The sequence below is a fragment of the Stegostoma tigrinum genome, chromosome 18 (assembly GCF_030684315.1).
Source record: "Stegostoma tigrinum isolate sSteTig4 chromosome 18, sSteTig4.hap1, whole genome shotgun sequence".
NCBI classification, from domain to species: Eukaryota; Metazoa; Chordata; class Chondrichthyes; order Orectolobiformes; family Stegostomatidae; genus Stegostoma; species Stegostoma tigrinum.
In genome coordinates this window covers 28,136,767-28,164,204 of record NC_081371.1, presented here as the reverse complement: position 1 = coordinate 28,164,204, position 27,438 = coordinate 28,136,767, and the positions used below count along the sequence as shown (strand labels likewise).

The 27,438-nt window shown below is 39.8% G+C and overlaps 2 protein-coding genes across 5 annotated transcripts in view; one reads left to right on the top strand and one right to left on the bottom strand.

Annotated features, from left to right (window-relative positions):
- dusp16 (dual specificity phosphatase 16) overlaps nt 1-16,976 on the top strand; it is a 128,278-nt gene extending 111,302 nt beyond the window's left edge. For all 3 annotated transcript variants that reach the window (XM_048548543.2, XM_048548539.2, XM_048548540.2), the window contains 2 exons: nt 4,656-4,779; nt 11,962-16,976. In XM_048548543.2, coding sequence (XP_048404500.2) covers nt 4,656-4,779; nt 11,962-13,168 — 1,331 coding nt within the window. In that variant the 3' untranslated portion in view covers nt 13,169-16,976. The remainder of the gene's footprint in view (nt 1-4,655; nt 4,780-11,961) is intronic.
- borcs5 (BLOC-1 related complex subunit 5) overlaps nt 11,460-27,438 on the bottom strand; it is a 94,219-nt gene continuing 78,240 nt past the window's right edge. For both annotated transcript variants that reach the window (XM_048548545.2, XM_048548544.2), the window contains exon 5: nt 11,460-16,804. In XM_048548545.2, coding sequence (XP_048404502.1) covers nt 16,571-16,804 — 234 coding nt within the window. In that variant the 3' untranslated portion in view covers nt 11,460-16,570. The remainder of the gene's footprint in view (nt 16,805-27,438) is intronic.

The window sequence follows — 27,438 nt, the reverse complement described above, 5'->3', positions numbered from 1 at the left end:
CGCTTTGGAGAGAGGCTGAATAGGTAGAGAATTTTTTCCTCTGGAGCCTCGGATGCTGAGGGGTCACCTTTATAGAGGTTCATAAAATCCTGAGGGGCATTGATAAAGTGAATGGTCAAGGTCTTTTCCCCAGGCTAGGGGAGTCCAAAGGGAGCATAGGTTTAAAGAGGGGAGAAAAACATTTAAAATGGACCTGATGGGCACCTTTTTCATCCACAGGGTGATGCCTGTATGGAACAAGCTGCCAAAGGAAGTGGTGGAGGCAGGTACAATTATGTCATTTAAAGGGTATCTGGATGGATACATGAATAGAAAGAGTTTAGAGGGATGTGGGTCAAATGCTGTTAAATGCCACTTGATCAGTTTAGGATATCTGGTCAGCATAGATGTGTTGGAACAAAGGGTCTGTTTCCGTGCTGTATATCTCTATGGCTGAGTAGACCATTGAACTCCTTGAGCTGGCTCTGCCGTTCAGTGACATTATGGTTGCTCTTTAATGTTTCAGGTTCCATATTCCCCTCTCTCCCGAATAAGTTTTGATTCCCTTGGCCAAAAAGAATCTTATCTCCTCCACTTTTTAAAAAATATTCAATAACCTTGCCTTCATTGCTTTGAGACAAGTGTTCAAAATTACAGAATCCTCTGAGGAAAATGAAAATGTTTGTGTAAAGTTGGTTGCTGTAAATTTTTTCTGGAATTTTCTTTGCTGGACAATCCGTCTGACTGATGGTTAGCACTGTCACAAAGCAGAAACAAGTGTATTACCCAATGATCCATTTTGTAGATAAACTTAATTTTCTTTCATCTCTTAGTACTTACTTTAATCTCTTATTATCCAAGCATTGTCAGCTATTTAACTGAATGTTTGTGGTTCATTCAGTCTGCTTGATATCATCAGTGAAGGAGGAGAACAGTTCACCCCGAAGTCAATAAATTTCAGCAAGTTCGTTATATACTCAACCTACCAGCTACTGTTCCCCAAATTTTCTTTTAGTCCTTGACAGATCTGGGATTGGCAAAGATGGATTGCAGGAGAATTAAGCCACAAGTCATAGAGATATACAGCATGGAACAGACCCTTCGTTCCATCTTGTCCATACAGACCGGATTTCCTCAATAAATTTAGTCCTATTTGCCAGCATTTGGCCGATATCCATCTAAACCTTTCCTATTCATATACCCATCCAGACACCTTTTTAAATGTTATAACTGTACCAGTTTGCACCACTTCCTCTGGCAGCTCATTCCATACACGCATCGCCACTGCATGAAAATCTTGCCCCTGAGGTCCCTTTTAAATCTTATCCCCTCACCTTAAACCTGTGCCCTCTAGCTTTGGACGCTCCCACCCGGGAAAAAAGACCATTGTTGATTTACCCTATCCATGCCCCTCATGATTTTATAAACTGCTATAAGATCACCCCTCAAACTCCAGTACTTCAGGGAAAATAGCCCTAGTCTATTCAACCTCTCCCTGTAGTTCAAACTCTCCAACTCTAGCAACATCCTTCCTATTGCAGGGAGACCAGAACTGCACGCAGTATTCCAATAGTGGCCGAACTATTGTCCTGTACAGCCGCAACATGACCTCCCAATTCCTATACTCAATGTACTGACCAATAAAGGGAAGCATACCAAACAGCACCTTCGCTATCCTATCTACCTGGCACTCCACTTTCAAGGAACTATGAACCTGCACTCCAAGGTCTTTTTGTTTAATAACACTCCCAAGACCTTACCGTTAAATGTATCAGTCCTGGTCTGATTTGCCTTTCCAAAATGCACAACCTCACATTTACTCCCTCACATTTATCTAAATTAAGCACCATCTGTCGTTCCTCAGGCCACTGGCCCATCTGATCAAGATTCCATTGTATTCTAGGGTAACCTTCTTGGCTGTCCACCATATCTCCTCCAATTTTAGTGTCATTTGCAAACTTACTAACCATACCTCCTTTGTTCACCTCCAAATCATTTATATAAATGACAAAAAGCAGTGAACCCAGCACTGATCCTTATGGCATACTGTTGGTCACAGGCCTCCAATCTGAAAAGCAACCCTGCACCACCAACCTCAGTCTTCTGCCTTCAAGCCAGCTCTGTATCGAGATGGCCAGTTCTCCCTGTATTCCATGTGATCTAACCTTGCTAACCAGTCTACCATGGTGAACCTTGTCAAACACCTTACTGAAGTACATGTAGATCACATCCACCTCATTGCCTGCATCAATCCTCTTCAAAAAAAACTTAATGAAGTTAGTGAGCCACGATTTCCCACACACAAAGCCATGTTGACTATCTCTAATCGGCCCTTGCCTTTCCAAATACATGCAAGTCCTGTCCCTCTGGATTCCTTCCAAGAACGTTCCCACAACCAATGTCAGACTCACTGCTCTATAGATCCCTGGCTTTTCCTTACCACCTTTCTTAAATAGTGGAACCATGTTAACCAACCTCGGCACCTCAACGTTCACTACCAATGATACAAATATCTTAGCATGGGGCCCAGCAATCACTTCCTTAGCTTCCCACCAAGTTCTAGGCTACACCTGATCAGGTTCTGGGGATTTGTACATCTTATGCATTTTAAGCCATCCAGGCCCACCTCATCTATAATATGAACATTTTTCAAGATATTGCTATTTATTTCACCATGTTCTATACCTTCCATATCCTTCTCCTCAGTAAACACTGATGCAAAATACTTGTTTAATATCTCCCCCGTCACCTGCATTTCCACACACAGGTGGCCTTTCTGATCTTTAAGGGGCCCTATTCTCTCCCTAGTTACCATTTTTTGTCCTTAAGCCCTTTGGATTCTCCTTAACCCTTTTTGGCAAAGCTATCTCATGTCCCCTTTTTGCCCTCCTGATTTCTCTCATGCTCCTACTGCCTCTATACTCTTGTAGGGATTCACTCGATCTCTGCTGCCTGTATTTGACATGTGCTTCCTTCTTTTTCTTGACCAAAACCCCTCTTTCTCTAGTCATCCACCCCCTATCAACTTTTGAAAGTTCTTGCCTAATACTGTCAAATTTGACCTTCCTCCAGTTTAGAACATTAACTTCTAGATCTGGTCTATCCTTTTCCATCACTATTTTAAAACTAATAGAATTAAGGTCACTGGCTGCAAAGTGCCCCGCCACTAACATCTCCGTCATCTGCACTGCCTTATTTCCCAAGAGCAATTCAAGTTTTGCATCTTCTCTAGTAGGTATATCCACATACAGAATCAGAAATTTTTCTTGTACACACCTGACATATTCCTCTTCATCCATGCCCTTAACACTGTGGCAGTCCCAGTCTATGATTGAAAAGTTAAAATCCCCTACCAAAGCTACCTTATTATTCTTACAGATAACAGATCTCCTTACAAATTTGTTTCTAGTACAGTCTCAATAAGGTGATCATTCTCTTTCTTATTTCTCAGTTCCAACCGAATAACTTCCCTGGACGTATTCCCAGGAATATCCTCCCTAAGTACAGCCGCAATGTTATTTCCCTAATCAAAAATGCCACTCTCTCCTCCTCTCTTGCCCCCATTTCTATCCTTCCTATAGCATCTGTGCCTTGGAACATTAAGCTGCCAGTCCTGTCCATCCGTGATGCAACATCTCTGTAATTGCTATCATATCTCAGTCCTATGTTCTAACTGTGCCAAAAGTTCATCTGCATTGAAATAAATGCAATTTAAGTAATCAGTCTTACCTTGTTCTTTGCTTTGTTCTTGCCTGCCCTGACTGTCTGACTTTCTCCTTTTCCCAACTGTATCAGTCTCGGACTGATTTCTTACCTCAATGTATCCTTTAGGTCACCATCCCCTGTCCTCACTAGTTCAAATCCTCCCAGGCAGCTCTAGCACATCTCCCTGCCAGTATAGTAGTCCCCTTCCAATTCAAGTACAATCCATCCTTCTTATACAGGTCAGTTCTACCCCAGAAGACATTCCAGTGATCAAGAATTGTGAATCCTTCTCCCTTGCACCAGCTTCTCAGCCACTCATTTATCTGCTCTAGCCCCCATTCCTACCTTCACTAGCTCATGGCACTGGGAGTAATCCAGATCTTACTATCCTCAAGGACCCAAACCTGTGTGGGAGAGCTCATAGCAGGGAGCAGCTAAGTAGCTTTATAAAGTGTAACCATACTCTTTTTTTTTTTTCCTCCTCATATAAATTTTCAATAGGGAGTAGAGTGATTGTATGCTTTATTGAGATCTGTTTCTTGATTAAACTTGAAAAATATAAAACATAGGTGCTAATTTAGCTTGGAGCAGATTTTTTTTAAAAAAGAGCCGTGACTGTGCTATTTTCTGGTCTGTAGATTGTTAGGGTGCAAAGGTGGCCTTTAGCAGAGTGATGTGCTCTTCCTGCTAGATGTGGAAGATTACAGAGAGTTTCCATGTTACTGAGTAAATTAACAACAGAAGTTTGGGGCGGCACCTAGATATACACATGAACGTCGTCTAGCAAATCAGCACTTCTATAAACAGTCACAGCAATGTAAACAAAATATTACTTTATAAAATAACAGTACAGTTCCAACTAATCTTCCAGAGCATGGAAGTGTAATGTTGCAGATTATAAACTGTATCTAAATTCACCATTTGAAAAAATAAAGAACATCGCTAAAGTTCCATCTCCGTTTCATTTCTAGAGAAAGCAAAGGCATCAAATGGATCTGTGTTGGTGCACTGCTTGGCTGGAATTTCCCGTTCTGCCACCATTGCCATAGCTTATATAATGAAGAGAATGGATATGTCACTAGATGAAGCTTACAGGTAAGTAGTAGGATGTTATCAGTTTAGTAGTTTGTGCAGAGATTTTGTTACTGACTCAAAGGTGAGTTAAAGTGGCAGAATGTAGATGTAATAATAAATTTAAAGACATGGAGGTATGTATGTTATTGAAATAGTCACTAATTGACCCATAATCTAATCCTTCAAAATAGTGGTAGGTGGCAGCAATTTGGTTTATGGCTCTGCCATTCATAATAGAGGGCTATTGGTAGAATCATGGACTGAGCAGTTCAAGTTTATCTCTTGCCATTGCTGGACTTAGCCATACTGAGGATAGGGATGTCCGTATGGCTCTGGGACAAGAAATCTTCAAGGGAGAAGGGTGTTGGATTTCAGATGATAAAAATAGTTCAATGAGACAATCACAGTAGACTTCTGATTTGAACACCTAGCTAAAAGGGGCAAATATTTGAGTCACTTGGCTGGAATTGAGAGTCTTGTTCTGATTTGATGCCTGGGTTATGTCCGTGTTTATCAAACACTAATTTAATGCTGCTAATCTTATAACAGCTATTTTACAGCTGGATGATTTTCGCTTCTTAAAAAGCTGTTTGACTGGCCAAACAGGCTGTTATGTTTGGACTACAATACATGGGAATAGATGGACAGAGACTCTTTCACAAGTGAACATGATGGCCTTTGCCTCAGATCAGTTCAGCTTAGTGTCAGTGAGCTTATGGCAAGTTGGAAATATTCTAACCCATAAAAGCAGAGATGTATTTACATGGTTTGCTTCAGACTATGACCACATCTCAGAGGTGCAGGTTCAGAACAGGGTTGATGAAACCAGTATTGGACGGAATAAAAAGGGAAGTCTGGGGGATTGAGAACAAGGATCCAGAGAAAGGAATGAGGGGGCATGCTCTCAAAAAGACAGATAATTTGCTGACCATAGCACTTGTTAAAGCAGGAACCTTTTCAAAGGGACGAGTGGAAAATTTGATGTAGTTATCAGGTATTAGGAGGATGGCTAGCATCCTTTAAAAATAGGACTAAGATTGATTTATTGTCTGCCTCGTGCCGATGCAAGGACCATGTTGAAGGGTATTAGAGAGTGAAGGAGTGTTTTCAATTGTAGCTGTCTATATTGGAGCCTAAAACATGAAGCAACAGACAATAGTTTTTGAGAGAACTAGGAACATTTTTTTTTTAAAAAAGACTTTGAGTGTTATTGTCTTTGGATTAGTATGATTCATTTGTAAATTAGAGGTTAAAAATGGCTGAAGGAGTGGTATCAAAGAGGGACTTCGTGTGACGATAGCTAGTACAAGTATACAGTTAAGAAAAGTATACACTTTAGGAAAGGCAGTCATAACGACTTAATAAATAGGAGGGCATGCTCGCAAGTTGTGAAAGGGAGTTGAAATCCTGCCATTTACATTTGAAATCACTGAAAATCTGGAATTAAGAGTATAATGATGATCATAAATCCATTGTTTGTCAGGAGAAAAAAAAAAACTGATTCACTAATGTCCTTTTAGGGAAGGAAACTTTCATCTGTACCTGGTCTGGCCTACATAGGACTCCTGACCCTCAATGCGGTTGGCTCTTTACTGCCCACTTGGGCAATTAGGGATGGACAGTAAATGCTGGCCTAGCCAACAGCATCCTTATCCCATGGAATGAATCTTTTAGAAGTCTTTGTTTTTGAACTATTAAAGTAATAAAAATCAGAACTGGAATAAAGCAAACAGGTACCAGAAACAACACTGGCAGAATAAAGAAAGAAAATACTTTAAGACTGTAATGGGAATTGTGTATTACAAGCATCTGTGAAATAGTGGAATGTATTTATAGCTAGAAATTGGCTGCATATGTTGTCCAGAGTAATTTTTAAAATAAATATCTTGGTTGTGCTTGGGAATGATAATTTTGGAACAAAGGGAGCAGCATATTAAATAAAATAATGATGCCAAATTAGAGACAATAAGGACAGATGCTGGAAGCCTGAGTCTATTGATGTGAGGCTGGAAAAATCACAGCAGGTCAGACAGCAGAGAAGCAGCTAAGTCAACGTTTTGAGCTGAAACCCTTCGTCAGGATTGGGAGGGGGAGCCCAGAAGTAAAGACGGATGGGGATTAGGCTGAGCAAGTGTTATGAGAGATGGTGAGAGGTAGATTCTGGTAGGGGGTATTGTGATTGGTCCCTGGGTACAATGGAGCAGATAGGTTAGTAGAAAGATGGTCAGGATGGTGAGGGAGAGAAAGAGGGCTGGAAAGGGGATGAGGCTGGGTTGTAAACTCCCAAAGGTGAAATACCAGTTAGTATTCCTCCAGTTTATGTTTGGCCTCACTCTGACAGTGGAGGATGCCAAGAATGGACGTGTCATCAGGGGAGTGGGAGGGGGAAAATTTAAAATGGATAGCAACCAGAAGATCAGGTGGGTTGATGCATGCAGAATGCAGATGCTCCACGAACCGGTCCCTGACCCTGTGTTTCGTTTCCCTGATATGGAGGAAACTACATCAGGAGCAACACATGCAATAAGTCAGGTTGGGTGAAGTGTAGGTGAATCTCTGCCAGATCTAGAAGGATTATTTGGGGCTTTGGATGGAGGGGAGAGGGGAGGTGTAACAGCTGGTGTTGCATCTCTTGTGGTTGCTGCGAAAGGTACTGGGTGTGGTGAGGAATGTCGAGCTGACGACAGAGTCGTGGAATGGAACAGTGCCCACAGAAAGCGGACAGGGCTGGGGAGGGAAATACCTTTTTTGGTGGTACTGTCTGATTGTAGGTGGCAGAAATGTCAGAGGATGATGTATTGTATTCGGGAGTTAGGGGTAGCGCATGATCCAAGTTTATTTAACAGCCTCAGATTGTGTGAACACTTATCTAATAATGACTGTAATACAGTTGTTACAGTAATGATATTTTAGGAGATGGTTTTGAAAGGGGAAACCTAAGATTTGAAATTTAGATACTGCTGACTTCCACCTGTAGTAGTAGTAACTGGGTTGTTTGCAATAATTTGGCTAAAATTGTAGGTGATCAGGGGATATCTACAGACAAATATGAAAAAGGGTGAAAGGACAGTATTTCAAATTTCAAGATTTTTATTGTAACAAACTTACTAAACACATCACTTATACAATCAGACTAAAGTTAAAACATGTCACATTAACTAATACAATCCAAAATATGTCTCCGTTTTACACAATGTCTTGCTTCTGGCAAATGTGTAGCATTATAGGAACAGTCAGAGTCAGTAAATCTCAGCACCAGCATTTCTCCCGGTCATTGACGGAGGTCTGCAGTCCTTTGATAATCATTCCACTCAGCTAAGTTTTCTCATGTTGTATTACCCTATCATAGCATACTTTTGTTGACTTTCCAGTACTTACAAAGAATCCCGCTTGCCCACTGCAGTAGCTTCTTTGCTCTGCATCTTAAACAGCTGATGACCAGTTTCTATGAAATTACCCAAAAAGGTGTTAAAACTGGCACCCATCGCTTGAATACATTGTTGTTGAACTTTTTCTCCCTATAGCAACCCGATCACAATATATCCATTTGAAAAATGATGATTTCACCTTTTTCTGAACATGATTCTGCCTTGCCTTTTATTACATAACTGTCTTGTAAAGTTCAGGGTTTATAGCAGGAAGTGTTGAAAAAGGACTTGATGCAATACAGAACTGGCTTATATTCCCAAGTAAAAAGCTTGTGGGAAAAAAAACTATGGGCGGCTAAAGTAGTAAGGGCACCATAAAACAAAAGAGAAACAAAGGATAGAATGGGCGAAGCAGATGAAATTTGCAAGGAAAACAAAAATCTTTTTCCTAATTGTAGAAGAGGTGGTGAAGAATAATGCAGATTCCTTAAAAACTAAATGATGTTATAAATGGTGAAACTGAAATGGCAGATTATAGAAGAGATTAGCATTTTGGAAAACCTAAGTAATAGCAAGGATGCAGCAAAATTGTTGTAATAAGAAAAAAGGCACTAAAAGTGTTACATCTCCAGAAATGGGATGTTTTACAATTCACTTTCTCAGGAAGCAGGTTACATTGTACTTTCCCTCTGATCAGGAACTGCTCCTGTATTTTAAGGGGGGGGAAAAAAATCAGGGCATAAATTTCCCCAGTGATTAAAGACAGAACAGCTGAACACCTTAGATTTTCAGCTGGCCAGTATGGATCTGCAAAAGACGGAATGCACCCAATGAAAATTGTTGAACATTTTCAAAATGTATCTATACAGGAGAATGTCTATGGCTGCTTTTAACACAAACTCCAAGAAACTTCAATCAATCAGATATCAGCAAAAGCTGAAGCTCTGAATTGAACACATTTTTTGAACTGATCAGATTGAACAACCAAAGGATAATAAGCAGATACAGCAAGTCCTCACTGAAACTTGCAGTGCCCCTGAAATCTGCAACTTTAAGTACATCACATTTTTCTCCATTAAAACCCTTATCAGAACAAAACACATTTTACTTTGAAATACTTTACATTTCTAAATTTCTACACCTTTTTTTGTTTTACATTGATTTTGTTTAACAGCATCTCCTGCTTCTTGAAAGCTCCAGCTTTCCGTCCTCAAGTCTTTCACTGTGTGTGTCTGTGTCTCTCCCTCCCTCCCTCCCTCACTGCTTACATCTCCTGAACCTATGTTTCCATTCAAACTTTGGATCCAATTTGATCTGACCTAAAAGGTGGAATTTGGGGTGGGTGAGGTGAACAGCGCAGAGCTGGGGCTGTCATCATTCATTCATTTTTTTTTAAAAGATGTACTTGTTCACTACTTCTTTATCTTGAATCCTCTCTGCAAGATTGGAGTCTGGAGTCAAGTGGCAAGAGACAGCATGAGTGGCTTTCTCTTTAAAAGAACTGAAAATGGTGGAGGTCTAAAGAATCTTACAAGACCATGGTACATGAATTAAATTGTGATGGATAATTATAAAGAATAATCAGTAAAACAAAATGAAATTCTGACCTTTAAAATATAGATATTAGAGAATCCTGTTGCTCCCATGCCTCGGGAACGACATATTGGTTCCAGAGGGGTAAGCACAATAATTACCAATGCAATACTTAGGGTACAGGTCTCCGGTATTAGTAAAATTAAGGACAAATTGATTAAATTTGAGAATATCAAGGCAACTCATAGAATAGAGACACTATGTCCACTGAGTGCAGAATCTAAGACCAGCTGACATAGCGTACATGTTACAGCCACACCTTTCTTGAGCAAAGTTTGGAAATGCTTCTTTATCAAAAGAATTACAGAAAGTTGGAACTGTTTTGGAAATGGCAGACAGTGCTGGGCTGACAAATCTATCAAAGGTATTAAAAGATAATGGAGCAAAGGAATATACAATAACGTAGCCATTGATTCAGTCAGGAGGCCTGCTCCTAAAGTCTTAAAGTAACCCACTCCTAAGTCACCATTATGAGTTTAACCACTTATACAACAGTCACATATAGGCTAGGGTCTATCATGTAAGCTGGTTCTCTTTCTTTGAAGGAAATTAGTGAGTCTGCTTGGTTTCCAACAGAATTACATTTGATTTGACAGTGTTTAGGGGACACTACCATAAATACTCAGATAACGAAATGTGAGGCTGGATGAACACAGCAGGCCCAGCAGCATCTCCGGAGCACAAAAGCTGACGTTTCGGGCCTAGACCCTTCATCAGAGAGGGGGATGGGGTGAGAGTTCTGGAATAAATAGGGAGAGAGGGGGAGGCGGACCGAAGATGGAGAGAAAAGAAGATAGGTGGAGAGGACAGTATAGGTAGGGAGGGGATAGGTCAGTCCAGGGAAGACAGACAGGTCAAGGAGGTGGGATGAGGTTAGTAGGTAGGAGATGGAGGTGCGGCTTGGGGTGGGAGGAAGAACAGGTTAGGGAGGCAGAGACAGGTGGGACTGGTTTTGGGATGCAGTGGGGAGAGGGGATGAACTGGGCTGGTTTTGGGATGCGGTGGGGGAAGGGGAGATTTTGAAGCTGGTGAAGTCCACATTGATACCATTGGGCTGCAGGGTTCCCAAGCAGAATATGAATTGCTGTTCCTGCAACCTTCGGGTGGCATCATTATGGCACTGCAGGAGGCCCATGATGGACATGTCATCTAAAGAATGGGAGGGGGAGTGGAAATGGTTTGCGACTGGGAGGTGCAGTTGGACAGATGGACAGACATGTCCATCATGGGCCTCCTGCAGTGCCACAATGATGCCACCCGAAGGTTGCAGGAACAGCAACTCATATTCCGCTTGGGAACCCTGCAGCCCAATGGTATCAACGTGGACTTCACCAGCTTCAAAATCTCCCCTTCCCCGACTGCATTCCAAAACCAGCCCAGTTCGTCCCCTCCCCCCACTGCACCACACAACCAGCCCAGCTCTTCCCCTCCACCCACTGCATCCCAAAACCAGTCCAACCTGTCTCTGCCTCCCTAACCTGTTCTTCCTCTCACCCATCTCTTCCTCCCACCCCAAGCCGCACCTCCATCTCCTACCTACTAACCTCATCCCACCTCCTTGACCTGTCAGTCTTCCCTGGACTGACCTATGCCCTCCCTACCTCCCCACCTGTCGTCTTTTCTCTCCATCTTCGGTCCGTCTCCCCCTCTCTCCCCATTTATTCCAGAACCCTCACACTATCCCCCTCTCTGGTGAAGGGTCTAGGCCCAAAACGTCAGCTTTTGTGCTCCTGTGCTCCTGAGATGCTGCTGGGCCTGCTGTGTTCAGCCAGCCTCACATTTCGTTATCTTGGATTCTCCAGCATCTGCAGTTCCCATTATCACCATAAATACTCAGTTATTTTACACTTTCTTCCCCTCTGGATTTACCAAAAACTGAATTATTGTTTTATATATTGGGAAGGAATGTTATTCTTAAGGATGTTCTTCATATTTTATTTCTTATAAACATCATCAATAGTTCTGGGGCTGTAGGGAGAAGAGCCACTAAGCAGCGCCTATATCTTCTGGTCTAGCAAATCACAAAACTAATTTGAAGTGGCATCCTTCATCATGGTCAATAAGCTCATTTCCACATTGGCTATCAATGGTAAGGAAGGATTAATGCTCTATACAGTTTAACCACAAAGTTTTAATTTTTTTCTGACCTAATAACCAAATTTAACACAAGCCTATTTTTTTTTGGAAATAGTTCATTGTATCCTACATCTCAGTCACAAAGAAATTTGCTTTTGTTTTTAAGATTTGTCAAAGAGAAGAGGCCAACCATCTCACCTAACTTTAACTTCCTTGGCCAATTGCTGGATTTTGAGAAAAGGTTGAAAACTCAGACTGGACAAACAGGAACCATTACCAAACTAAAATTCCTGCAGGTGGAGCGAGCTGGGGAACAGAGAGTGATGCAGGAAAGTGGCCATTTTGATACAGTAACAGAAAACCAAGCCTTTACATCCACTACCTCAGAGACTATGGATCAGAATCTGACTGCACCTGTTAAACCTTTATCTGCACTTATGGAATCCACTGTTTCCGGTCTGGAAGAAGAATGTTTTCTGGCTCAAGGACTCAATGGACTCAACCTGTCCTTGGACAGACTAGAGGACAACAATCGATTAAAGCGCTCATTTTCTTTGGACATAAAGTCTGTTTCATATCCCACAAACAGTGGAGGTGCTAGTTCTACACCAATTGCTGCTTCTCCAGAAGACAGTTGTGATCCTTTGAAGGAATCAAATGTGGGTGAAACTGGCCGGTTCTGTTTTTTCTCATCTGCTGAGAAAGAAGTGGAGCAGCTTTCAGAACACACTACACCCATTGTGATGGAGATAAATACAAAACAACCACAAACCATTTGGCAGCAAGGATCACCAAAAAGTGCAGCTATTTCTTCAGCGCAAACAGCAGCAAGCACAAATACAATGCCTAGAACACTCCTGTACCCCTTGCACAGAAGTGGAAGCATGGAGGATAACTACAGAACAAACTTCCTACTAGGTCTTTCTAGCAGCCAACAGCATTTGGCAACATCTGCAGCAGGAATGGGGCTTAAAGGGTGGCATTCAGACATACTCTCACCTCAAACGTCAACTGCATCATTGGCTAATACCTGGTACTTTGCAACAGAAACACTGGCTGGGCAATCTCCTCGTTTCTTGTCAGGTTCTACTCTATTTGGAGGTACCACAGCCTATTCAGCATTTAGCTGTAGTCAGCTATCATCAGGCGTTGATCAGGCAGGGACAGTGCGTCGGCGTGAAAAACACTGTGACCGCCGAGATTCCAGACGGAGCTGGCATGAGGAAAGCCCTTATGAAAAACAATACAAACGCCGCAGCTGTCAAATGGAATTTGAAGAAGGCATGAATGAAAGTAGGTCCCGGGAGGACTTAGGAAAAATTGGAAGTCAGTCCAGCTTTTCTGGCAGCATGGAGATCATTGAAGTTTCCTGAAGAAATGCTAACGTGCAGTCTGGTAATTTGACCAAGTTATAATTCACGTGCAGTTTTGAAGAAATTGTCTTTCACAGCTTCAGCCAGAGACTTCAATAATTTAGAATATTGTTGTTGAAGTCCTACCAATCATGACTGTTCATCAGTTAATTCAACATTAAGTATCTAATCAAGGCAATTATGCATTGAAGTCAGGCTTTTGTATGCATTTGAAAAAAAATCCCAGTTAGCGTTATGTAATTGTCCAATAATGCACTTTGCCTCTGAAGACTGAGCCAAGTTCCGTGGAGGTTTTTTAAAAATTCCAGACAAGCTGGCAAAATCTGGATATCTGGTGTAATCTTAGCTTATTTGATGCAAACTTTTTTGCATCTGTAAATAAATGATGTAACTATCGTGATTTGAGTTTATGGATAGCTAATGTACCAGTGCTGCTTAGAGCAAATACCTCAGAATTTTAATGCTTAAACTGTTTGTAGGTATTCAGTAAATCAAATCTCAGGTCTTACTTGAAACAGATGAGATTTCCAGTTTTTTTGGCTAGGTTTGAATTGCTAATTAGCACTGAGAAAACAACTGTGTATACAAGAGCTGTGTAAACAAGGGCAGAATCAAAAACACAGGGGTATAAATGAAACAACAATGTTGATGCTATGCAGAGTGCATGAGTTGCAGGTTAAAGCGCACTTGTGTGAAGGTCCTGTGGTGGAGATATGCTGGAAACTTGTTCAGAATGGTACAACATGTTTGCGTGATGGAGCTATTTTGTTCAAATGTGTAATGTATGAAGCTTTGATGGATAACTGACAAAAATGTTCTTCATGAGGTGAAATGATGAGCATATTTTGAAATAAAATCTGAGATGGTACCTGTTACATACAAGTGTAATTTAAACATTGTGTCAAGTTCATAGTCTGCTTTAAGTGCCTGAAGGTAAATCCTACCTCATGCTCCTGCAGGGAAAGGAAACTGCGGCGGATGTAGAAATCTGCCAGAAATATTGGAAGGTAACTAACCTAAAGTAGTACTTTTGTCCCCCCTCTTTCTCTGCAGATGCTAATGACTTAAGCATTTCAATGTTCCGTTCATGTTTTCAGGGTGATCTGAAAGTGCTTTACTCTGATCAGAGGGGAAAGGTGATATCTAATATCTGGCCTTCATCTTGTACCACCATTGAGATGTACTGAAAAAAAAAGGTTTTAAAAAAACCTAAATTTTTGCACATTGCTCTTGCCATATGCATTTCCAGCATTATCTGGATTTATTTCAGAGAGCAAGTGAGTTCACTTTTTGAGGATCCTAAAAATATAGCCAATTATTAATACTTTTCTAGGTGACAGAAGTTCACTTTAAAACCAAGGGAATGTCCAGTTAAATCTTGAGAGGGTAACTTATTAGAATTGCCATAACAAGTTTCTTAAAATTCTTCAGGACACCATTTTGGCTTAACTAGCTCCATAAAGAATGTACATCAGTGTAACTAATTTATTGTCCTGTTTATGATCTGTTTTTTATTAAAAAGTGCCAGACACATCTTTAAAACAAAATTTCCAAAGCAGCACAACCCTCCATCCTCAACCCCCACCGAATGTCACAGTAAGTGAATAGCTGAATCATGGGAATACCCAAGGTTTTGCATGTGATACATGGTGAGCAGACAGAGCAATTTTGTTATGATTAGCTCATTGACTTGCACTCTCTAAAAAGAAGTGACATGGGGGGAGAAAACATGCACCAGTTTTGTATTTATATTCTCAAAGTTTTAAAACAAGTGCACAAAATATACAGTACATAAGAATGAAAATACTTGTACATAGTAAAATATAAGCTATCAAAGCCAATAAAAGCATGGAAGTTAAGTTGTAACTTAAAGTGAGCAATTTCCCTCTAGAATGTTCAACTAGTCAAATATAATGTCTAAAGAGAAGATTAGGGATCTTGCAAGCTGAAACGAAACTCAACAGAGCACCTAGTAAATTTGCAAATCCACAATATTGATGCATTTTTGTAGTAATTGCATTTCTTTTCCCTTTGCTTTTTAAATTCTTATTTGTAGAATATCCCTTTTAGAGTTGTGTAGGAACAACATGACCCAGCACCAGCACCAAAGTTATGTGTTCATTCAGTCTGAACTGAAAAATCTTACCTGTGAATCAATTTCTTTTTACATGCCACCAACAGAAGAAAGTGTCCAGTTTATGTTCTTTGTTACTGATTGTTGAACTAGAAGAACTATTAGAGTGGATATTAAATGCTTAGCTACATGCAATATAAATCAATATTGTTTACAATGCTATGTAGCTTCATAAACTTTGAGCCTGCTTATATTACCAGCTTTACTCAAAATTCAGGCTTCAAAAAAAAAACCAGCTTTAGTATGGAGATTTCACAAAGTATGATAAGTATTAGTTGCAGGTAACAAAAGTAACATTGAGATTGAATTTACAATTATAAAAAACCTTACAAAAATTAAATTAATTTCATATCTTCTGCCTATATTATGTATTGTACATTACATCATTGTGTTCTGTTATTTACAGGAGGGTTCAGGAGTCACATTTCAACATTATTAGACTATTTTACAACCCAATAAATGACCTACTTTAAAGTAAATCGTCTCAAACTTTCGAGAAATGGGAGGACAATGATCCAATGTGAAGTGACAATTGCATCACCAGCTATATGAAAATAACCTGGTCAGCCTGTTCAGGGATGTTATTATACAGCTCTGTTGCAGATGGGACTTGAACCCAGGTCTTCTGGCTCAGAAGCAGGGACAATACCACAGACCCCTGACCAGCTGCATGATGGCTTGCAACCTACCATCCCTTGTCGACTATGACTAGTTAAATTTATTCACTTCAAGTGCCAAGGATGAACACTTTCTACTAAGCATAACAGATATCTTGACAGATTAAAAGAGAGAATCACCATGTCATAGAGATGCTTCAAACATATACACAAGGTGCATATTAGCCATCTGAGTATGCTACAGGGCACCAAACAGTTTAATTAGTAAGTGAAGTCTTCAAATCAAGATCTTAATGCATGTAGAGGGATGGGATACTAATTCAAAATCTAGTAGTGGCTACCATGATGCTAACTGATTTGTAGTAGTGCAAACTGATGCAAATATTTGACCTAAAAATCGCTGCAAATGACTTTAGCAGTCTTATTTAAGTAACTCCTTCCACCAAAACTGGATGAAAAGGTTCATAATGACAACAGTTGGTACACTGGATCCACAGTGTTTTGGAAGTGGGGCAGAAGAGCGCACAACAACAAAATGCTCAGCATACCTGGAAATAGATGAAATTTCACTGACTTAATATCCAAACTGCAGATTTAGTGGTGATTGTATACATAATCTAGTGAATGATAAAAGGTTGAGTTTTAGCTTATCTACTGGTACTTTACATCTTTGTCAGCTCTCATGCTGAAAGGTTCAAGTCTTTCATTCTCTGGCAATAAGTTATTAAGTTTCTCCATTAGTGGAATAGTTTGATCTATGCCCATCTGTATACGCCGGAGTATTGCAGACATCTCATTAACTTTCTGTATTTGTTCCGCATACTTGGCGTATCTCTTCTGTCGCTCTTGCATAACACTGTATAAGGCAACAACGGACAGATCCATCTATAACAGAACAAAAATAATACAAGTGGATAACTGTTAGAAATTAAAGTTTGCCTTAGCTGGTGTACAATATTTTATTAACAAAGTATTCATGTTTACTGTACATAGTTGTCTATAACACTGATCAACTTCTGTCTCATTATTTAGGAATTAACAATACAAAACCAACAACCTGATGTAATGCAAAAATTGTAAACATAGGACTGAAGAAAATATTTATCTAAAATTAAAGATCATCATCCATGTTTTATGTCACAACTGTCTTCAGATTTTTCTGGTCATAACATGTAGTGGAATACTTAAATTCATTTCCATTAATGTTATTAACAGTGATTAGCTTTCAATTTCCTACTAGCCAAAATTCATTGTCCAATATCTGACTACACCGCAATATTTTCTTTACCTGAAGAATTCTTCTCCTCTTTGTTGTTTCATGGGATACGGAATCACAGGCAAGGTCAGCATTTGTTGCCGATCAATATCTGAATTTGGGCCATTTCAGAGGGCAGTTAACACTGCTGTAGGTATAGAACCATATACAGAATGGAACAAATAAGGATGGCAGATTACCTGCCTATAGGCTCTTAGTCCTTGGTGATCTAGATGGTTTTCATTTTTAAAAAATGGTGATTAATGGTCATGGTCATGGTCACCAACTCTCACACTAGCTTTATATGCCAGATTTATTAATTGAATTTAAATTCAACCTGCTGCCATGGTAACATCTGAATCCTTGTAATCCATGTCCAAGCAGCATTTCTAGTTCAGTGACCTGTCCATAAAGATGTTGGAGTAGAAGTAGGCCATTCAGCCCATCAAGTCTGCACTACCATTCAATAAAGTCATGGTTGACCTGATAATCCTCATCTCCACTTTCGTACATTTTCCACAACTTTTGATACCCCAACTAAAAATCTGTTACATCAGCTTTGAATATACTTTCTAACAGGATGCTATCAAGGCTGAATTTCACAGGCTGACTCCCCTCAAAAAAAAACTCTTGTCTTAAATTGATGAACCCTTATCCTAAGATTATGCACAGTGGTCCTCGATTCCATGATAAAGGAAAACAACTTCTCTGCATAAAACGAAAGAACAGGAGTAAGCCGTTCTGCCATTCAATAGGATCTGGCCTGATCCTACATTCCTCACGTACTTTTCCTGCCTTTTCACCATTCCTGTACTGATCAAGAATCCATCTCAGCCATAACTATAAACGAGGACCCTGCCCCACATCTCAGTGGAAAGAATTTCCAAAGACTCCCAACTATCTGAAGGAAGAAATTCCTCCTAATCTGTCTTAAATTGGCTCCCCTTTATTCTGAGTTATGCCCTGTGATCCTGGACTGTCCCATGAGGAGAAATATCTTCTCAGCAATTACCCTGCCTCGCCCCTTAAAAATCCCATATGTTTCAATGAGATCACCTCTCATCTGTCAAAACTCAAAGTGACTAGAGCCCTCATCTAGTCTTTGCTCATTAGACAATATCTGCTTATAGCAGGGGCAGTGTCATTCTCATGACCCTTCTCAGAACTGCCTCCAATCAAATGATATTTCCATAAGTAAGGGGACCAAAATTGCTCACAGTACTCCAGATGTTGTCTAACCAACACCTGGTACAGTTAGTGAATTATACTCCAACCTCCTTGAAAATAAGGGTAATATTCCATTAGCCATCCCAACTACCTGCTACACCTGTATACTAGCTTTCTGTCATTTGTGTACAAGTATCCTTCAAATCCCTGTGTTCCAGACTTCTGCAGTTTTACTCTATTTAAAATAATACTGCTTTATTCTCCCTTTCAAAATTAACACTTCACATTTGCCAACTTCTTGCCGAATGACTTATTATCAATACCTCTCTAAGCAGCTTGTATCCCTCTCAACCTGCCTTTCCAGCTAATTTAGTGTTGTCTGCCGATTTGGCTACGGTACATTCACTTCCTTCTTCCAATACAGTCTGTTCTGCTGTAACACAAATTGGTTATAACACGACGAATAAATAGGAAAACGCTATTTCTCAAACTTGAACTTGTGTTGGCTATAACGTGATTCCACTGGTGAGGATGTTGAGCTCCGAGTCCCCCTGTGAAGGCCTTTCTACAGCTGATCAACAACTTGTTGCTAAGGAGTAAGTGGAAGCTGACAATGAAGTACTGGTAGTCCAGGATGCAGCACCATGAGAGCTTTCCATTTCTGTTCTATCTTCTATCCTGAGAGAAATCGAGAAGCAGTTGCAGCTCTTTAGAGGATAATTACAATGCAGAATGTGGCAGGGTAGCACTTCATGGAGTAAGATCTTATTTGGCACCCTATGAACAGCTTCTTCATGAAAGCAGAAAAAAGGGCAAAACAACAAAAACTGGATGACTTTTTAAGCCAACCCCCAAGAAATAAACAGCCAGAAGACAATGAACCACAGCCATCCATTTCTGGATTAATTATTTTTTGCCCTAACCCTGCAACCACAGCTGCGCCTGGTGCTGGTGGTGATGACAATGACAACGACAACGCCCCTCAGCCCCTGCATTAACACAGTAACCTCAAAACCTCCTCCCCCATCAAGTCATCTTGACAGTTTTTTCCTGATGTAAGGTGTTAAATTTACTTTTATTTCACTACGAGATTGAATAAAATGTTTAATTCAAACTTTGCTACCCATTGTGTTAGGCTTTTGAGTAATCTTTGAGCGATATTTTTTGGTGGTCTGCCCCAACACCGCTTTTCCCATGGGCTGTTATTTCTAATAGCATGACTTTCTATAATGCCATGTTGTGCAGGAACAATTGTGTTATAGCAGAAGCGACTGTATATAAACGGATATTGTAAAGAGTTGTGGTCCCAGCACTGATCCTGTGGATCGCCAACCTGAAAATGAACCCCTTAGCCCAATCACCATTTCCTACCCATTAGCCAATTCTCTACCCATACCATGTTTATATTGTCCACCAACTGCTCCCTAGCAAAAGAGAGATTAATTCCACAAGCAAGTTAATGAAAAGGCTTATACATGTTACATTAGAGGCTCTCTCAAAAACATTTAACTTCACAAAACACTGGTCTCATACCTAGTAATATTTCTCAATTTTATACATACCTTCTGATATGTAAATAATACTTTTTAAAAAATCTAGTGTTGATCTACATCTTCGACATCACCAATATAAATATTAAGCGATAACACTGACCAGTAGCAAGTACCTAACATATAATTGTCTTCTATTTCTTCTCATAAATTAACTACAACTTGCATTTCACCAAAGCAAAATCAGGTAAGTGATGATACAGATGGAGGGGATATTAAGAGATATGTTTTAAAGGATGAGGTAGGTGGCAAGGTTTAGGCAGGGTATGTTAGAGTTTAGAACTTAGACAAGTTTAAGGTATGGTTACCAATGGGGAGACAAAATGAACCAAAAGCCAGATTACCACAAGTTCTACATTATTTACTACATTAGCCCAGATCTTCCAGTTAACTGTATAGTTGAAGACTGAAGATATGACCCAAACAGTGTATCAGTATGCCATGAGTCCTAGTGCACTTAAGTTGTGGAAGTTTGCCCTCTTCACTAGGACCATCCAAAATTGCTGACTCTGTTACAGTTAGATCATTTGGATATTTCCAGCTTGCTTACCTCTAAAGTTACTCAGGAAACATTGGACAAAAAAAGATCATTTAACCTAACCGACCTCCCTAAGCACCAGTCTCCTATTCACTCATACACTAAAGCAGTGAAAAACAGTGTAAATGCCCCAAAATCTCTCAGTGTGTTTGAACGCTAAGTAGAATATGGCAGCTAGTGCTGCAAAGAAGGCACATGGCTTACCTGCCACCAATCAGCACTGTGAGGATGCAATTTGATGAACAGTTCTGAGCCTGGCATTGAAAAATCCAGAAATACAGCATTTGGCTGTGGCACAAAAATAGGAGGAACTGAATGGCAATGCATTGTGATTGCTACTACTCCAAAGATTTTGATCATCACTTGGGAGGTTACCTTTAACACTCTATTCTTAATATACTCAAGGCCAACTCTCCATGGAAAATGTCAGTACTAAAGAAAGTGAACCTAGCAAATCATAAATGTAATTTATTTATAGAACTGGAATAGGATGTAAAATGCAGACATAACCATGAATTTAAAATTAGGTACCAATGCACAAGGCATAATTAATTACAGTATTATGGACCACAAACATTTTCTTTCCCCTCAGATAACACCCAACTTTAACCCAAACATGGTGAACACAGGAGATAGCTTGTACGTGTACCAACATAACAAAATCATGTTCCAGTATCCAAGTCTGTTACAGTTTATTTCTAAACATAGGTTCTTGTTTACACAATTCTGTACTGAAATTACACAAATCATATGGGAATGTACTGAATGTTCTGACAAACAAATGCTGATGCTAACAGTCCTCCATTAACTCAAATCACTTTATTGACTGAAGTGTTCACTTTCTCATATATAATAGAGTGGCAGACAAACAAATTGTTTCACAGTACTGAAAACAATACTGCCTAGACAACCTGCTATGTCTAACGTCCCACTTTTTCCCCTCTGTAAGCAATGAGAGACTTTGAGTGTTTTGGACTTGCTGCCAGGTGGTAGCATGTTACGGATTTCTGGACTCAAGGTTCAACAATTTTGATCATAACCTCTACATCTAATTTTTCAGACACAGCAGAATCATCAAGCAGCTATTTTTATTTACAACTCTAGACTTTTTTTGTTTCTTTAATTATTCTATTACCAGCTCATTTCATCTTAATTTAATCTCTCCTACCATTTACTCAATCGCAGACCTTCATTCTTGTTCCTTCTCTGCCTAATCTGTATTTACTTAAATTTCTAATTATTTCTCTAGTACTGCCAGTCTGATTCATCGACCTGAAACATTTAATGTTAGATGCTGTCCAACTTGCAGCGCACTACCAGGTATTTTGCTTTTATACCATGAGGGCAATTGAGTTGAATACCGTAACTACATTAAAGGAAAAGCTAGATAAGTACACGTGCAAGAAAATAACAGAAGAACATGTTGATCAGGTGAGATAGATAAGTTTGGCGAAAGTCGACCTAGAAGATAAATACTGGCATAGACCCTTTTAGGCCAAAAGGTTTTTATGGTATTCCTTCAAACACCAATATAGTCTTCATCATGGCCTACCAGTTATACTTCAAAACAAAGGAAAAGAAATTCCCAAAAGCAGATAATCAGCAAAATACAACATGCCAAAACTGTGTATAAGTCAGGCACTGACAAAATGCAATGTTAAAATACAAAAAATGAATGATAATCAGGGCACTACCTCTAAACACATTCTATTTGGTGCACTGTTGCTTACAAATGAGGAACTGGTGCAAAGGGACAATTTACAGAATCAAGTTTACAGTTAGCAGTTTATAATGTAGCCTCATTTCTCAGTTGCTTTGCACCAAGTCCTGCATTAAAGCTTTTATCTACTTTTTAATCTGGGAAGACATTCCTGGAGTCAACATTGTGGCGAATCTAGTCAGCACAGCAGCAGGAGCAGAGCAGAGTGAACGTGGGGGTGAATGGGAGCAGCAAAACTCAAGGATAGCCTGAGAAGCCCAGACTGAGCGAAGTTGAAGCAGCGGTAGGAGTGGGGCAGAACTTTCACCGAAACGAGAGGCGGAACCCTTGAGGTGAAATCAGGATTCAAAAAGTGCCACCAGGAAACAGGAAGCAGCTCACTGGATAAGCAAGGTTAGGTGAACGTTTATACAATTGTCATCACTTCAAGTTTGTAAAGTCTTTTATTTTGGTTTATTGAGGTCAAGATAAGACAGGCCCTAGAATATTTCATAATATTTGATTTGAAGGACGTCAAAGTTTTAAGCTAAAGGGTTATGTATGGAGATCAAGGCCATGGTGTGTTTCTCTGGCTCAGTGCGGGAAAATAGGCAGAGTTCCAGTGCCTGATCCAAAATGTGTGCAGGAATAGTCTTTAGCTGTAGCTCTTGGAAGCCCAATTTTTAAAGAGTTAGAGCAGTGGCTGGAGACAATGTAGAGCAATCACGAGGCTTTAGTATCGTTGATTGTACACAGAGGTCGTCACTCTGCAGGCTCAGATGCCACAAACTGGGGAGGGAATGGGTGCCCACCAAGCAAAGAAAGAGACAAAAACAAAGCTGCTGGAAAAGCTCAGCAGATATGGCAGCATCTGTGAAGAAAAAAATTAGCGTAACGTTTCGAGTCCAGCGACCCTTCCTCAGAACTGATGGTGGCTGGGAAAATGTCAATTTATATACAGAAAAATGGGGAGGGGGATGGGGCAGGGAACAAATGATAGGATAGAATCTAAAGAGAGAGAAGAACAGTTGAACAGCCAAAGGAGTTGATAATGATCAGGCTGGAAGGGTGAAAAATTGTTAATAGGGACTATTCGTGTCTAACAACAGATAGCGTGTAATGGCCTGTTCTCTCTCTCTTTTAGGCTCTATTCTTTTGTTTACTCCCTACCCCATCCTCCTCTCCTTTATATTGCATATAAACCGACATTTTCCCAGCCAACATCCAGTCTGAGGAAGGGTCATTGGACCTGAAATGGTAACTTTTTTTTCCTTCACAGATGCAGAGATTTGCAGCAACTTTGTTTTTGTTCCCGATTTCCGCTGTTCTTTCAGTTTTTAATTTAAGCAGAGAAAGAGAATTAGACAGGCAGTGCACAATAAGTCCCTTATGGTCATTCCCCTGCATGACAGGCAAATCACTTGGATTCTGCTGTGGGAGAATGACCTCTAAGCGTTAAGTAGCAACACCCAAATTCACTACATCATGGTTAACTCTGCACCTGAGACGAAGAATAAGTGTGGAAATACTATTGTAATGGGGGTTCAATCATAAAGAGAATAGATAGACATCTCTGAAACAGTAAATGAGACTCCAGGATGGTATGTTGCCTCACAGGTACTCGAGTCAAAGAAATCTCGGAGCTGCTTTAGGATATTCTGTAGCAAGGGAGTGAACATCCACTGGTCATGCTACACACCAGTACCAAATACATGGGTAAAGTAGTAGTATAAGGTCCTAAAAGCAAACTATTGGGAGTACAGAAGCAAGTTAAAAAGTAGGACTTTATAGAATGATCTTAGGATTGCTACCAGTACCACATACTGGTTAGCGTCGAAACAGCAGGATATACCAGATGAATACATTGCTGGAAAGATGATGCAAGGGCCGGGCTTCCTCAGACAACATGATCAGTTCTGGAGAAGGGGACTAGTACAAACTGGACAGATAATTTCTAGTCCTGCCTAGATACAATGTCTAGTATTTCCTGGTGAGTTTGAGGAGTGTTTAAACTAAATTGGATGAGATGTTAACTTACACAGGAAGGCAGACGTGTTTGAAAGAGTTGGCAGAATGTGAGGAATGGTCTGCCATAGGGGCCGCAGTTGGGACCTCAGCTACTTATAATCCACAGAAATCATTAGGATGAAAGGACTGACTGTGTGGTTACAAAATTTGCTTTGGAGACTTACTTTCCTACCTATCTTTGTAAAAAGAGGACGTAAGAAGTCTAAAAAACATGAGACAGCCCGATAAAATGAGTTTGCTTAAAATTTGGCAGATGGAGAGCAATGAGAGATACTGTGAACTTGTCCATAAAGGCAATAAGAACAGCAAAAGAATTAGCATATTATTTAAATGAGACAGAGTTCTGCAAGCTAAGGTACCTTCAGATCTGGGTACCCTGGTACATGAAACACAAAAAGTTAGTTTTCAGTTCTAGCAAACAGTTGAGAAGGAAAATGTAAAATTCTTTATTGCAAGGGGATTGGAATATAAAAGTAGAGACATTTTGCTACTGTTGTAAAAATGTAATAGTTGTAATTTGACATCCAGAGTACTGCATACAGTTTGGTGCTCTTATTTAAAGAAGGGATTAGAAGTGTTACAGTTAGCATTTTAAAGAAGGCTTTCACTTCATCTACTGGGTAGTAAGTTCCATGGGACAGAACAATGGGAATGCCTGAGCAGTCAATTTGTGGATTTTGGGGAGAAGGTAAATGTGTACTGGGTTGGGGGACTATGAGCTAGGAGGCTATTATGGGGAGATCCTGGAGGTGCCAGGAGGTTTGTTTCACCAGCAATTTGTTAGTCTTCCACTTGAGATGGAGACTGAAGCTTTTCCTCTCGAATAGTAGGAATTTTCTTTCCTTCTTATCCCCAGAGAACAGCAAAAGTGGGGTCATAAGGCAGAGTAGATTGACTCCCTTGTTCAGCAAAAATCTAAGGTTATTAGAGGTAGTTGGACACATGGACTTGCCCTGATGATCAGGTTCGTAATGAACTGCAGTGCAAGTTCAAGTGACCTAATTCTGCTCCTAATATGAATTATTGTTGCATTTAACATTTAGCATTTTCAGGGAAGTATTTAATTCTAATCAATCAGAATCTTCAATATTTTGGAAGAGTAGTACTGTGATGAGGCTGTGGCAAATATAAATGTTTCAATGAGGAATGAGCAGAGTTTTTTTTTCATGATTCAAACGGCACAAAATTTTTGACATCTTTACTTGGTGTATTTGCACAATTCCTTTACTTGGCTAAGAGAGTTTTTTTTAATGCTTCAAAAGCAGTAACCTCAAACATCTTGTCCAACTTTCCATTTAAGCTATTGCTAGATGCTCCTGCACTTTGCCTAAAATACAGTTGATTGAACCCAAATCATCCTCCATAGCCTCAAATCTTTAAACACTTACATTCAATCATCTCAAAATTAAGATTACAGCATGGTCTCAATTTCAAGATCAATTACTGTCTCGATTTTGAATTTAGGCATATAGCTTTCTTAAGTGTTTTAAACTTTGACTTTTTGTTTTACCATTTAGGTAACGTATGTTTTTTGCGGAAACATAGAACTTATTAGGATTATAGATTAGGCTATTTGGCCCTTCAAGTCTACTCTACTATTCAGCAAGGTCATAGCTGATCTGTTTTTTGTTTCATCTCCACTTGCCTGCCTCCTCACCATGACCATTGACTCCCCAGCAGTCAAGTATCTATTAAACTTGCAAACTAACGTTTTGAAATTCATGTATCAGGAAATCCAGAACATTCTGCCCTCAGATCTGCAATCATCCTCAATCTAAATAATATACTATTTAATATTCTTCTTGCCAAAATGTACAAGTTCACATTTTCCCATATTACTCTCCATCTCCAATTTTTTTTTGCCAGCTCGCTTAATTTACCTAATCCCTTCTGCAGACTTAATGTCCTCGTCACAACTAACTTTCTGACCAAACTGTGTGTCATGACGTGGAGGTGCCAGTTTTGGACCTCCACAACTGGTGGATAAAAGGTCAGAAATCATATGACACCGGGTTATAATCGAACAGATTTATTTGAAAACACAAGTTTTCAGAGCATAGCCCTTCATTAAATAAACCTGGTGGACTATAACCTGGTGTTGAGAGATTTCTGACCTTATCCTTATGTCATCTGTAAATTAACTACTATATATTTGTTCACATCCAAGTTATTGAAATAGATTGGAAGTAGTTGAGGCTCAACACTGATCAGTAATACTTTATTTACATCTTGCCGAACTGAAAAAAAAATTAATCTCTACTCTCTGCTTTCTGTTAGCTAATCCATGAGATACACCATGTGCTCTTTTCTCACATAGCAATCTTCGCTGTAGTACCACATCAAATGCCTTTTCGAAATCCAAGTACACCTCATCTACAGATTCCTCTTTATCCACACTGTTGGTTCTTTCCTCAAAGAATTCTAATAAATTGGTCAGGACAATTTCCCTTTCACAAAAGCAAGTTGATTCTTATAGTTTTGTTTATATTCTACAGTTTTGGGTCTGGTCATTCCTTAAAATTAAATCTGTTGTTCATTCAATACAGAAGGTTACTTGAACAAGTGCCAGTTCATGCTAGTTTATGGCAATGTTCACTGATGCATAAACATGTTGGCCTAAGGATCACTAGAAATTGCTGATAACAAAGTGTGGAGCTGGACAACACAGCAGGCCAAGCAGCATCTTAGGAGCACAAAAGCTGACGTTTTGGGCCCAGACCCTTCATTAGGAAAAAATTGAAATTTAACTGAAAACTAGAAATTGCCGATGTGCAGTTGTCAATACGATGTTCTTATGGAGATTACTACTCAAAGCCAGCTACAACTTTGAATCATTAGCATGTCATAGACATTTGGTAGTCACTGACTTTAGAATTTGGCAGCTGGCGAACGTTTAAGGGATATGAGCATAGGAAAACGCAAACCAAAAACGTTGCCAAAACAGACTTAACAAGGGGTCAATTTCTACCCCCTTTCAATGTGAGCAATAAGTCACCATTTACTGTCAATATTTCCCCTTGCCCCACACAGCAACCCTTCGTTAGATTTCAGTCACGTATAAGACTTAGATCTTCTAGTAACTGAAAACAGTTGAAAGACAAACATTTTAGCAAATCTTGATGAGTGCAGAGTAGCTAAATTTAATTAATTGAAACAATGGTAGTTTTGGGAGATTGATGAATCAGAGAAGCAAGCAGATAGAATGTAACTGAGACTTGCAACTATTTCTAAAACTCCAGTCCATTATCATTTCATGATCTATGAAACTGAGCTTTTTGACCA